This window comes from Sinohyriopsis cumingii, chromosome 1, assembly GCF_028554795.1.
Source record: "Sinohyriopsis cumingii isolate HCF-2022 chromosome 1, ASM2855479v2, whole genome shotgun sequence".
Classification (NCBI taxonomy): Eukaryota; Metazoa; Mollusca; class Bivalvia; order Unionida; family Unionidae; genus Sinohyriopsis; species Sinohyriopsis cumingii.
Window position 1 is genome coordinate 125,587,445 of NC_142961.1, and position 15,110 is coordinate 125,602,554.

A 15,110-nucleotide genomic window follows, 5' to 3' on the forward strand; every position below is an offset into this window, starting at 1 on the left:
CTGTATGAGCAATAAGAATGCTTGCTTAAGAGCAATGCCAATTTTAAACATGAAAAAACAATGTTTCAAAAGGAAGATTTTGCTTAAATTCTGATCCAATCATCCAAATGAATTTCTACCATTTGGCAATACTGATAATTAATTCATACTGAGCAGACTGGTTTCACAGCAATTAGTGGTAAGTAAAAGTCAGTATTAGAAGATGAGCAAAAAATATATTCAACAAGCAGGTTTTCATACAGTCAGTTTTTACATCACGAATAGCAGCATGTCTGTAGACAATGAACAGGAAAGTTAGCATTATATATACAAATTTCACTAAGCAGAGATGCCAACCCTTACCAATGTGAAACAGGAACATTAGCTTTAAAATACTGGAAATGAATCATAAAGTAGGAATAATTAAATTTTATCAACAATCAATCATAAGCATGACACTTTACTGATTCAAAGAACTGTTTTGGTTGAAATGCTTCACACTAAGTGACATTCTGAAAGAAATGTGCTTCCTGGTCTTATATCTTACTACATAACATTCTGAAAAACATAAAGAAAGGCATATTATCCAGATTTGATGCCTTTCAGTTTCTGTGTTGAATTTCTGATGCATCTATCTCATTTTCATAGGGGTATACATAATCCCCAGCATCCACCTTTTACTCTGCCATCTTTATCTAACAGTCTGAATGTGAAAGAAGTGACTGTGATGCAATAATTTTGAGATTAAAAATAGAAATGGTTCCAATAAAACTGGAATGGCTGTCATTTCTAATAAAGAAGCAAGAGTAAAATGACTTCAGAGGAAGACTGTAAGGGAGCGGAACCAGCTGTGATGAGTACTAGCATTTGCTAGAGATAAGAGAGCATCCAACAAATATACGTGTCCGATTCAACGCAGAAATGAAGTACTCCCAGTCGTTTCACACCAGAAAATGAGATCCAAGTTTATGTGCCGCAAGAAGGCTAAGTAAATTAAAGACTACAATCATAACTTGCATAAATTCAACTATAGTGGCACCCACCTGCCATCTAATTTCCACTTCCTTTGAGCCATTTATAATGCCTGAGAGGGCACTGTACATATATCCCAACAGAGGTTCTCTTAGAATGCTGTAGGCATACATCTGAAATAAATGCACAAATTATTAAATTAGCTTCTATTTAATAGTGATAATTACATGACAATGATATTTTCCTATTTGAAAAAAAAAATCCTATTAACATTTTGGTCTTGGTGATAACATCTAACAAATCTGGCTATTTTCTAAGAAGATTTCTGTTATAAAGCAAATGTACTTCAGAAAAAAAAGAATTGAACTTTCTTTCCATTGATATAAATACTGTGGGTTTGACTCTGCTGCTTTAGTATTCAATATCTGCAACTATGCAGCTGTTATTTCTTGAAGCAAGGTCAACAACTGGCTACAGAAAGCAAAAACCCCACTAATTTAGCCCTCTTCTATGCAACAAAAGTCATTCAAATGGGCTGACACTCTAGTGTCCCAAAAGAAATTTGAGAAATCCAAGGTAAGACCATTTCTTCCTTTGCCAATTGTTAAAACCATCCATGATATTGCCAAGTTAATACAACATTTTCACATTGGCCACAATGAATGTCAGAGATACACTATTTTTTATCCAGAACCAACTAGACATCATTAAAAATCACTTGGTGAAACCCCCATATCAATATGACAAACCAATCATAAGTAGTGATAAGATTTTCAAGATGGACATCATAGCAGCCAAAATGTATGTTAGATCAGAGCCATTTTCATTTAGGACCAACTAGAGATCATAAGAAGTCTTTCAGTGAAAACTCCATATTGATATGACCATCAAGGAAAATGACAGCTATACTGGAGATCAGATTGGCACCTTTTTATTTAAAACCAACCAGATATCATAACAAGTCTTCAGCTGAAAACCCCATGTCGATACAACTTCTATTCAGGAAATGCAACAATAATAATACTTTTAAGATGGATGCCATGGTGGCCATAAAGGATGTCAAAATCAGTGCCATTTTCTGTTAGGACCAACTAAACCTTGGTATGAATTTGTGTGCAAACTGTAATGGCAATCGCGAAAGTAGTTTAAGGGGAATAGCAATGGCATACTTATGTGAACAGACAGGTGGAATGACAGACAAGGGACAAACAAGCCATCTCTTAAGCTCCTCTGATCTATGACCAGGAATAAAGTCTGAAGCAAAACAGCAGTATCCTCATGCTTGCTACTACCCCACCCCCATTATACATATAATAGTTTATAAGTGTTCCCCATCCACCTACGCAGACTGAAATTCTGAAACCATTATGTACATTTAATCATATCCCCAAGCCTTTATAAATGTTGGCAGAGTTGTACAACATATGACAACTATCAAAATCACTATATATTTTATATACAACTCCATAAATGCACTAGTTTTCCCACCCATAACTACCAAGCTCCACCCTGGGGGTGGGTCAAACTTTCAAGCAGTTGTATAAATTTACAGACCAACCCCAATAATATCTCAAAGGTTCAAGTCTCTGTTTAACAGTGACAGAGCAGATACGTGACACAAAGCATGCACACATGGACAGGCAGGATAAAAATTACCCCAGTAAGCTAGTTAAGAACACTGACTAATGGGACTTACTAATAGACAATATTAAGCTCACAATGCACAATAACTTAACACTTCTAATGTAGAATATGTGTGAATAGTAAGCACACGGAGACAAATACAAGTAATTTAATTAGGATTCACATCAGAATTTTAACACTGTATGCAATTCAGCAACACCAAAAATACTGTTTGCAATGCTATACAGAGATATATACCAGAAAAATAAAATTTAAATGTCCTTTTGTTTGTTTGGTGTAGAAATTTGTGACTTAAAGCAAACATGAAATCCACACAAATGTATACCCTTATAACAAAAACAGCGATTCCATAGTAATAAAATATTAAAATATAATACCATGGTGTCTCCTATATCTTGTCTGTAGCATCGAAATTGTTCCTTTTCATCTGAAAATAAAATATATATTGCAAGGATGATAATTTTACATATGTATATAAAAACTCTTTGTAAGCAAATAACTGGCATGACTTGCAGCAGCATACAAACACTGTTTCTAAAACCCAGAACACCTGTTAAATCTGTATTGGTAAATAAGACCATCCATTATGGGGATCAGTAAAAGTAAGATTTCAAGGCATCAATTATGACAACATTGGTAGCAATAACAATCTCCATTTAAAACATACATATCAATGTGATGTTTTGGTCAGGAGGAGTAACGATATCAATGATAACAGGGATGTATATCAAAGTAATCATGATGATATCTGTCAATGTTAAGTTGTTGTTGTTGTTGTTGTAGGGTTTAACGCCATTTTTCAGCACAAGATAGGCCATATATGGCGGCCAGTATAATTGGTGGAGGAAGAACCCTGGAAAACCCCGGGAAGAACCACCGACCCACGATAAGCTACTGGCAGGCTTTCTCACGTACCAATGTTATTCGAGGCTGAGACTCAAACTCACGCAGACAGAGGTGAGATGGCAGTGATCTGTAACGGTGAGTGCTTTAGACCACTCGGCCACTCGGGGCCCGGTCAATGTTAAGTAATTATGACAATATCAGACAATGTTAGCTATGAGAATCACAATAATCCTTCAGGTTGTGTTGATCTGCCTTGGCTTTACCACATGGAAAGCAGTGCAAACTACCATGAGTGGATGCCAAAGACAACGCCCAAGCTGATGGGAAGCCTGGAAGTTTCAAAGAGAAAATTAACTTGAAAAGTTTGTTTACCGAGTTTACATAAGACATGGTAGAATTCAGTTACATGAATTGAAATGAAGTATTAAAAGTGAAAAACATTAAATTAAAAAGGTCTTGTATGAAATATTTTCCTGTAGGTAGAATGTGTGAGTATGCATTATTTTTAGAAGTACTGAGTTATGACACAGGGCCTATTTATGCAAAAAATACAGCAAATTTTAACTGCAATAATTAACCTTTAATAACATCAATACTATTAGTTATACATCATGTAATTTAATATATTCATATATCTGTCAAAACACAAATTTTCTCGTACGTAACAAATCTCATCACATCCCTTTTATAGTGTAAGGAAACATTTCTTTGGAGGTATTGTTAATTGTTTTATCAGACTGGTTTTCTATAGAGGCTCCTCAGCATTGTAGAAAAATCTCTGTCTGTCTGTCGCTCTCTCTCACCAACACCCCCCGTATTTCGGACAACTGGTAACACCCATCCATGAAATAGCAACTAAACTTTGAACATGATCTAGCCATGATGTACCAAAATTTAGAACACATAAACTATAAAAAGAGACAACATCAAACATACAATGAGATGTAGGGTGAAACAATGAATGAAAGAGTTAATTTAATTAACTAATTTAATGTAACCTACATGAAGTGATTTTAAGTATCTCAGCTACTGATAAGAGTAAAGTAGACAAAAATTCTACGTCATCCTCCCATTTGGAATTTACTACTAAATAAAAAATGAAACCTTACTTAAGTTTCAAATATGGAGCCCTAATAATTTTTACACGATCTATATGTAGTATTTCTAAGCTACTGAGTTTTTCTTATATTTATCTGCAATGAAAATGACAGTGTTGACGGTACAACTCCATACTGTTATATTAAATAATCTTTCGAAAAATAATTACTACTTAGTCAAACAACAGACAATTCTTTTAGTGATCCTCATCATTTGAAAATGATTGATTTCTTACCATATATAATCAATTCATTCCAGCTGGAAAGACTGAGATCTGCTGTTGCATAATGTGCTGTCAGATCCGAATCTATGCAGTTTATTGGAAATAATCAGAAGAACAAACAACAGTGAACCTGATATGCCAGCACAATATGTGATGGCAAATCAGGGTCAATGTTTTTTGCAGTTAGACAACTTATGAGTACATATGTTAATTCTTTTCTTTAGTACATGTACTCTCAAGTGACAATAAAATCTATTTATCAACTTCTTTTCACCTAATAAACTTTATCTTTGCACAAAATTTTAGAAGAATAACCCTGTAAATGTAATCATAATGGTTATAATAACAAGAACAAAAAAATGACAACAATAGCAAAACCAAAACAGCCTAAGCAGAATTACAACAGCTACTGTAGTGATAACAGCAAGAAAAACACCACCAGCAATACCTTCAACAACAGCAGTAATTATGTGCTGGAGAAAAAGGATAAGAAAGAATCTGGGAACTTTTTCTGGGTTGTTTCATAAAGTGAAACCAAAATTTCATATACTTATTTCTGAAAATGTAAGAAACACAACTCTTTCCATGGATATGGATATTGCCTATGATTAAAAGATTACAGCTGTATATAGTGCCTATGATTCAATGATTACAGTTGTAGATACTATCCAAGATTTAAATATTACAGCTGTAGATTTGGTCTATGATTTAAATATTACAATGGTAGATATTGCCCAGGATCTTAAGATTACAGCTGTATATATGACCCATGATATAAAGATTGCATTTGTAGATATTGCCCATGATTTAATGATCACAGTTGTAGATATTGCCCATGATTTAAATATTAAAGCTTAGATTTTGTCTATGATTTAAAGATTACAGTATATATTGTCAAAGATTTAAATAGTACAGCTGTAGATATTGTCCATGATTTAAAAATTACAGCTGGATAAATACTGTCCATGATTTAATTATTACAAATGTATACATTGCCCATGATTTAAAGATTACAGCTGTATATTTTGTCCATGATTTAAAGATTACAGCTGTATATATTGTTCGTGATTTAAAGATTACAGCTGTATATATTCCAGGATTGAAAGATTATAGCTGTATATATTGCCCATGATTTAAAGTACAAATGCGCATCAAGCTTGATATTAAGATATGTAGACTGCAGGACAAGCCTGCATGAATATGTAGAATGCAGGACAAGTGTGGATATGTAGACTGCAGGACAAGCATGCATAAATATGTAGAATGCAGGACAAGTGTGGATATGTAGACTGCAGGACAAGCATGCATAAATATGTAGAATGCAGGACAAGTGTGGATATGTAGACTGCAGGACAAGCATGCATAAATATGTAGAATGCAGGACAAGTGTGGATATGTAGACTGCAGGACAAGCATGCATAAATATGTAGAATGCAGGACAAGTGTGGATATGTAGACTGCAGGACAAGCATGCATAAATATGTCGACTGCAGGACAAGTGTGGATATGTAGACTGCAATACAATCATGTATCAAGCTTGATATTAAAATATGTAGACTGCAGGACAAGCATGCATCAAACCTTGATATTTAGTGTGAATATGTAGACTGCAGGAAAAGTGTGGATATGTAGACTGCAGGATAAGCATGCATAAATATGTCGACTGCAGGACAAGTGTGGATATGTAGACTGCATTATAATCATGTATCAAGCTTGATATTAAGATATGTAGACTTTAGGACAAGTGTGGATATGTAGACTGCATTACAATCATGTATCAAGCTTGATATTAAGATATGTAGACTGTAGGACAAGTGTGGATATGTAGACTGCATTACAAGCATGTATCAAGATTGATATTAAGATATAGACTGCAGGACAAGTGTGGATATGTAGACTGCATTACAACCATGTATCAAGCTTGATATTAAGATATGTAGACTGCAGGACAAGTGTGGATATGTAGACTGCATTACAAGCATGTATCAAGATTGATATTAAGATATGTAGACTGCATTACAAGCATGTATCAAGATTGATATTAAGATATGTAGACTGTAGGACAAGTGTGGATATGTAGACTGCATTACAATCATGTATCAAGCTTGATATTAAGATATGAAGACTGTAGGACAAGTGTGGATATGTAGACTGCATTACAACCATGTATCAAGCTTGATATTAAGATATGTAGACTGTAGGACAAGTGTGGATATGTAGACTGCATTACAAGCATGTATCAAGCTTGATATTAAGATATGTAGACTGCAGGACAAGTGTGGATATGTAGACTGCAATATGATCATGTATCAAGCTTGATATTAAAATATGTAGACTGCAGGACAAGCATGCATCAAACCTTGGTATTTAGTGTGAATATGTAGACTGCAGGAAAAGTGTGGATATGTCGACTGCAGGACAAGCATGCATAAATATGTAGACTGGAGGACAAGTGTGGATATGTAGACTGCATTACAATCATGTAGCAAGCTTGATATTAAGATATGTAGACTGTAGGACAAGCATGCATCAGGCTTGAAACATGTAATAAAGATTACAAGAGCCCTTCAAAGGAAACGACTCTCTAAAAAGAACTTGCATTAGCTATATAAAGATTGGTCTTGAGGAAACTTGCGCATCAAAACTAGGTCAATGTCACCTATTCTTGGTATGGTTAAGTTACATCCACAGAAAATGTTCATGTGTATAAGGGCAATAATAATAAGATGTAATGACAGATAGCTAAATATACAGAAATTGCTTCAACAATGTAAATTAAGCTAAAATTACCCTCCTTGAGAGGTCTCGAGCCTCTGCATGCCAAGTTTCATGAGTGTAGGTAAAATAGGGCCCAAGATATTGAGTGTATAATAAAGGGACAACTGAAAGTAAAAGTCATTCAAATGTGAAAACAAGGTCACAACAAACTAGTTTTCATATAGCAGGATTATTCACCTTGATTTTGCATCCACAGTGCAGTTTTCATGAAGGTGAAAATGGGTTTAAAATAGTTAAGATGTAATGAACAAATATTTAAAAAAAATTAAATTATTTCACTCAGATGTAAATATATGGTTACACTGGACAAGTCTTGGTATGATTTAGTTACTCTGGTTAAGATGCACACAACTACCAATTTTCATGAGTGTATGTGCATTAGGGCCTAAGATATTGAAGATGTAATGAATAAATTGCTGAAAAGTTTATAGTCATTAAAGCAAGAAAATTAGGTCACAATGAACTAGTTATGGTATGGTAAAGTTACTTTCTCTGAGATGCAATCACATATTAATTTTCATGAGTGTTTATGAAATCATGGAATGTGTACAGATGAAACAGGACCCAAGATATTGAGAGTGTAATAAACATTTGAAAACACAAAAGGCACTCAAACATGCAAATTGGGTCAAAACTGAGAGCTGAAAATATAAATATCACTTGGCACTGACTTCTCCAGAATTTACACACTGAGCAGGGCTTGTAATAACAGAAATCTGTTGTCCTGAGGTTAATAAACATCCCGTCAGAACAGTAGTTTTCAGAACTTTGATAGTAAAAAAACTAGTCAAGTTTCACTTCTAACCAGTCAGGTTTTATCTACACTATCATATAAACATTTAGAAAATCTGAATAATAGAACAATATCAATATTTTCTCAGAGCTAACTATATAAATGCCACATGGTTTTGGAAAAAACAAACTCTTTGATAAGTAATAAGCTCTGACCTCTCATTCCAATATAAATGTCACAATATCTAAAATGGGACAGGAATGGTCAAAGGAAAGTCAGACCAAAGTCTATACACTACACTTGTGTACTTGTCAAACCACAACTGTAATGCCCTGGTCATCAAATCCCCATTTGCCAAAATCTGAAGGTGTTTCTCTTTCAAGACTCTCAAAAACATATATGTCAGAAAAGATAATCATGTACAAAACCAAAAACTAAGTCACACAAAAAAAATCTGACTATATTCCTATAAATTTGAAGCCATTTCAATGTGCAGAATACAAATTCTAACTTTGCTTTGCTGACCTGCATTATGCTGCTACATGGAAACAACATAATGAGCATAAATTATTTTGTTTCCTTTCAAACCTTTAATTCTAAAGAATTCTAGAGTAATATATGTGCATGTTATACAAAGTAAACATTTCCTATCACAGTATCATAAAAATAAAAAAATAAACGCGAAGTATTAGAATCTTATCTTGTAACAAAAAAAGTTTAACCCTGAATTTATGTGTGCCAATAAAATCTCAAACAAGATTTTTCAACCACGCTGAATTCCTTAAGATGATTTGGTTAAAAATTCCATCATGTAAAGACATTTACAAAAGAGTTGATTTAAATTTTGACAAGAGACCTTCAAAATTATATATTGTTGTATAAACAAGCACTGAATTTTCTATAAAATCAACTTTTCTTCTTATAGTTCAATAAACCAGTCCCAAAACCTGTATTGATACATGGGCTCTTATCGTTTCTTAATATATAATAAAAGGGACAACAATATCCCATTTCACCTGCATTCTATTTCAAATCTGAAAGCAATGCTTCAAGCTACATGTCACCGTGTAATAGTTTCGCACCAAAGTTCAGCTCAGAGATTCAAAATTTTTCTAATCCGAGTTTCCTCCAAATATTCCAACCCCATTTTTTACATTTGGACATTTAGGATGGAGTGTGGGTTCAGAGCAATTACATTTTAAAAATTTGGAATCTGCCGCCACCGTAACATAGCTTACCAGTGGGCCTAGCAAATTTAAGCTATGTTATATTGACTTATACCTGCATGAAATCGATAGGAAAATTATTTATTTTCTCAAAAATGGCAAGTATTATAATCGTCATGTCTTTAATCTGCTGACAGACTAGACAAAACTTGGCATAGATGAAACCTGGCCTGATACTCGCCATTTGCGTTAATAGTCACATGACTTCACAACACTCAAACAATGACATCGGAAGTCCGATAGTCACGCGAGATCAACAACAAACTCCTTTTTAATGTTGTTGTACAAAATTTCAATTATATTAAATGAAAGTCTGAAACCTTTTGTAAAAACCAGAAAGAATATATATATAATTCTCAACATATTTATTTCAACAACAACTACAAGAAACTTGGCCAGTCTTATTCAGCAGAGTAGTCTGGTTCCCTGCTTTGTAGGTTCCCTGCATGAGAGAGCACATGTTAACGTGGCAGTCACGTGATAAATAAAACTCTGGAAACTGGTCTCGGAATATAGAGAATTTTGTGCTCTTTCATTTTTGTATCTTTATTACAACCAGTATACGACTTTGATTTTAAAAAAAATATCTACAACATTTGAAAATGATGGTTGTGAGATTCTGTGTGCTCGTGCAACTAGCAATCGAAATCGCTAGTACCAGCTCAAATTTCATCAATACATTAGTTTTATCGTCTTTCAGCAGATTAAAGACAAAGATTTAAATATTCAAAATTTCTGAGAAAATAAATAATTTTCATATCGTTTTCATGCAGGTATAACTTGATTTAACAACGTTTAAGTTTGCTAGCCCATCCACAAAGCGTCTATGTTTTAATGCCACCATACTGGCCTCTTGTGATGCTAGACTGGTTTTCATACCTTCCATATAAAAAATATAAGGTTATCAAACTGTCTGAGAAATAAAAAGTCTACCAGACAAATCTAATCCACTGAGCATTTGGATTGTCTCAACAAATTTATTTATGGCAAGCACCCAAATGATCCATACTGCAACCTCCAAATATTCTGGTTAGAACTCAATAAATTTAACTCATGATCAGTTCAGTTATGACTCAGTTATGTAATTGTTTCAAGCGTCAAGTTGTGGAGGAAAATTCCCGGGTTTTTCCAAACTTTCGTCAATATTTGCAAAATATAAAATAATTATCATTTCTCCCGACTTTTTCCCGATAGCGTGGGAACCCTGGTTAACAATATTGTTTCTGTGTATGAAATCAGTTTGAACCATTATGATTTAGTTTAAACATTTCAAAGCAATACACAAATAAAAGCACATGTTCAAGCATAGGTATAGCCATGTTTTTCACCTTTTGATTTGGAAAGTGGACCTATAATTTTGAATGAGCACACTGCACCCATTAGCCCGTCTACCCAAATATTTTCCAACTTTTGTTTTCTTTATCTTTCTTGCTTTCTTTACCTATTTCTCTCAGTAAATGTAGACTTCATGACGTTGCATGGAGAGTCAGGATGCAAGCAGGAGATTCTATTCCTCAACAAGTTAACAGTAAATCAGATTTTGCTGCTTTAGGTCCAGCAAAAGTTTTGTTTTAAAAATTATATATCTTTTTATTTCTTAACTGCTCACTTGTAATGATTACAAAAAAGACGAAGTCTGTAACTTTGAAATAACAACCAAATACTGCAAATCAAACTGTTCTTTTCATTGGGTAGTAGCTCCATAAACTGTTACCTGTATTTTATTAAACATTTCCTATAGAAACTATGGTGAAATCATAGCATTTAGAAGCTATGGTTCATGTGACCTGCATGAAAATGAGGAATTAAGTTTCATCTGGAGATTTACAGTATAGCTACACAAGTAGGTTATTAGTACAGTGGCAAATGGCATAACGTGACTTCCACAAAGACACACAATAGTAGACAACTTCCAATCATAGAATTCAAAACCCAGACCCTGTCGGTCACAAGTTCAACACACCAGCCATGCACCTTTCAAGATATGCATGAGGGCACATTAGACATATTATAATACATTGGGGAAGGAAATGAGGGTTTAGAGGAAATAAGGGTCAAGAACATTAACTCACAGACACAAAAATAGGGACCTATATTTTGGGTCAAAAAAATTGTCTGAGCCAAAAATGGCAGAATATACCTACCTAACCTTACACTGTCAATGAAGTGACAAGCTCTCACCCTCCTCCAAACTAGATCAACATTATAAAAACAAATCTGATTCTGTGCAGCTACCTTACCTTCATTCCAGTCATCATACACCTCATCCGTGGGGAACTGGACCTTAATCAGGAGGTGCTCTATGAGCTTCAGATAGATAGGTTGGAAAATGGGTAGAAGATTGTAGTATTTCTCTTTATCCTGCTCTAGTAGGGCATCCTGATCAACAAAGATGTTTTAGATATGTGAATTCTACGTGCTGTCTGACTGGATAAAATTAGTGCTGTAACAACATATCAACATATTACTATGCTTCATTACACAATATAACAATTCTTATTATATGCTCATCTGTTTCTCCATTAACTTTACATTGTCAGAATCGTGCAATATTACCCGATACTGAACTCATGTGCAAATACACATACTGCATTCACGTGCATAAGGGAACTAGTTTCTATTGTTAACAAACAATGGACGCAGATGCTAGCACTTTTGGCAGTAGGCACTTTACGCTGTGGTTGTTTTAATTTGTTTCTGAATGAAGTAAAACAGATGTTTTGTGGATTGCCACATACCAGCTGCTTTCACACATTCCGTGTTAACTTTTTTGAAACAATGTTTCAGATTTAGTCTAGTTATACAACAGATGCAAGAAAGGTTCCTTACAAATAACATACAAGTGACAAGGCATATACTTTCTTCTTTAGCTGGTGATAAGAATGGCAATAAAATATATTTACAGTTTTACATCCTGAATTTCCTCAAAATGTACTTTCTAAGTTCTGCAAATCCAAATTACATAAGCCATGTCATAGGTTCTCAATCTTGATTACACATTTCAAAATTGTACTGTAATTTCAAATATAAAAATGCAAATGCATCCTCCTTACTGCACTCAAAATGAAGAAAGCATTAAATTCCATAGTCTTTTTGAAAATTGCAATTGAAAGACTTCATATTTTTCCCACATTATGGTTTCAAACATTCACTGACAGAAACAGAAACACATCTGCAGATGTCAACACCCTTCTCCCTCGCTTCTTCAATCCGATTTATTTCATGTGGAATTGTCACATGAAAAGGGAGCCAAGAAGAATCAAGTGCACTGCTGCATTTTTCAAATGTAGGACTTGCAGAAACTCTCTCACAGAAAACCATTCCCTGTTGGAGGCATACTCTGAGAGCACAGTAATTCACATAGTTCATATGGGAGGGGGGAAAAGACACGAGATGGGTGAGAGAGAAAAAATGCCCAGATGGATAAAATGCTAGAAGGATATAAGATCCAACATTTCCCAATTCATTAACATGTCCAGGTGGATTATGCCTACCTATCCCTCTGTCTATGATCATCTCTAAGTTGTACCGGAGACTTGTGAGGGCAAAAAAGCCAAAGATGGAAATATGGAAAAATGAAGAAGTATTTCTTGCACTGCCTGCTTCTGCAGTCCTCTGGACTGCCTTCATACAGCAGTTATGAGCCAAAAGGCAATCAGCATGCAGCCAAAAACTGATATGGCTTCAATGGCAATGAGCAGAAAAGGCATTTCATCACACTAAATCAAAGCTGCAAGAACCCATAAGGGTGTTGTCCACAAACTGATGTGCTGTCCTGCTAAACACTTCGGCAATGAGAGGCATTAACTCTCACAAATGCTTATTGCCCAATTTTCAACAAGGCAATAAACTGCTAATGATGCCAAGCTAAACATTAACAATGTGACCACTAGATTCTACACTAATTTGAAAGTTGCATGGAAAAAAAATCTACAGAAGTGCATCATTGACACATTTACCACACAATGTTCTTAGCAATGTTTGGACTGTCCCCTCTAAACATGTCTTCATGTGTGTGATACCAGCATTATGTAAAGGATACTAAACATAGGTTTTATGAGAAGAAAGCTTTTGAATTTTAATCATATTTAGTTTATTTTCATTTACTGCAGGAACCAGAAGAGAGGCGTTAATCCTTTGCCTCAGCATGTACAGATGACTTGACCCTATATGCCTGTCTTGCAGATAAGCGACAGTGAACATCCAGATGGAGTCAAGATCCTGTAAATTTCCTCAACCACAGCTTTAAAGCTAAACTCTATCTGCTCCACTGTTGCAAGGCAACAGATTGAGGTTTTCCACATACTGTGGATATCGACTTTGTCTGACATTGCTTCTGTTTCTGTCTCTGAGTATAAGTAACTCAGTGGTATCAAAGAAGTAGTGCCATTGTCCCTGGGAATAACGTTATTTTATACGAAAAAAATATTGGGCCACCCATCCGGATTGGCTGTCAGGCAGTCAACAAGATACATATGACCAGGAAAGCTGGCAGGATGTACAGCTGGAATGCTGGATCAACTGTCAGCTGGATGATCCACTGAATAACTGGCTGGACTGCAAGTTGGAAATGAAACAGACAAGCTGCTGAAGAATAGCAGACATGCCAACCTAGACAAGTCCGTCTCAGTAAGGCAGTTGATTTTTTCTGTAAGATTGACCAGTTTTCAGTAAGGTGTAATAAAATAACAATAACTGTTATTATAAAGCTGGAAAACATAATTAAAAGTTTGATGCATCGATAATAACCATTATGAAAAGTTTGTAAAGTACATGCTGACTTTATTTACCACAGGTAAAATTGCACAAACTCTAGTTCCAAACCCTATACAGCTCAATGGATTGTTCCTATCTCTCAACTTGACATAATTCTTAGAAATTATTTTCCATTTAACATGACGGTGGCAACCATATCTCCAGCCATGAGACAGACACAAACTGGCATGTGATGTCCAATAAACGTAGTTGTGTCTTTTTAAGCTTTTATTCACAAGAATCTGAATACTCCATTTTATTCTTCTGATTTGATTATTAACACTTTTCTATAGGCTTATTTTCCGTTTCATCTTCAACATGCATCGCTTTCTGGATGCCATTTGTAAAAATTCTATAATCAACAGTTTCATCATGCAGACACTTCGCATGAACAAATAGCATACATGCCAACCCCTGGCGAGGAAAAAGTGTAATCCAAGTGGACAAAAAGAGTAATCCGAGCAAAAAAAGAGTAATCCACATGTAACATGATAAACTTCAATGAGCATATGTACAAATAGATTTATTTATCCCTCTGAACTTTAAACAGCAATTACCACTTCAAGTTTTCGTATATAACACTTTGAGCTTTAACAATCAACACTCTTACATTGCATTTCAAAACACTTTGTACCAGCTGAGACTATGAATTTTTTGCACACCAGCAGAGCACTAAGTGCTGGGTTACAGAGCCTTGATCTAAATTTATTTTTATTTTTGTTAACAATACTGAACAATCTCTCACAGTCAGCATTAGAAAGGTAAAGAACCAATATTCCTTTCATAACCTGACAAAGAGGAAATTTATATCTTAGTTATTGGGTCTCTTAGCTGGGAAATAAGATGACAAAAATCA

The 15,110-nt window shown here is 34.8% G+C and overlaps 1 protein-coding gene across 1 annotated transcript in view; it reads right to left on the reverse strand.

Moving 5' to 3' along the window:
- LOC149807822 (importin-13-like) overlaps positions 1-15,110 on the reverse strand; it is a 141,532-nt gene that overhangs the window by 59,145 nt on the left and 67,277 nt on the right. Inside the window, exons 13-15 of the mRNA XM_089971003.1 lie at positions 11,740-11,878; positions 2,973-3,022; positions 1,023-1,124 (exon numbers count right to left, since the gene is read on the reverse strand). Of these exons, the coding sequence (XP_089827129.1) occupies positions 1,023-1,124; positions 2,973-3,022; positions 11,740-11,878 (291 nt within the window). The remainder of the gene's footprint in view (positions 1-1,022; positions 1,125-2,972; positions 3,023-11,739; positions 11,879-15,110) is intronic.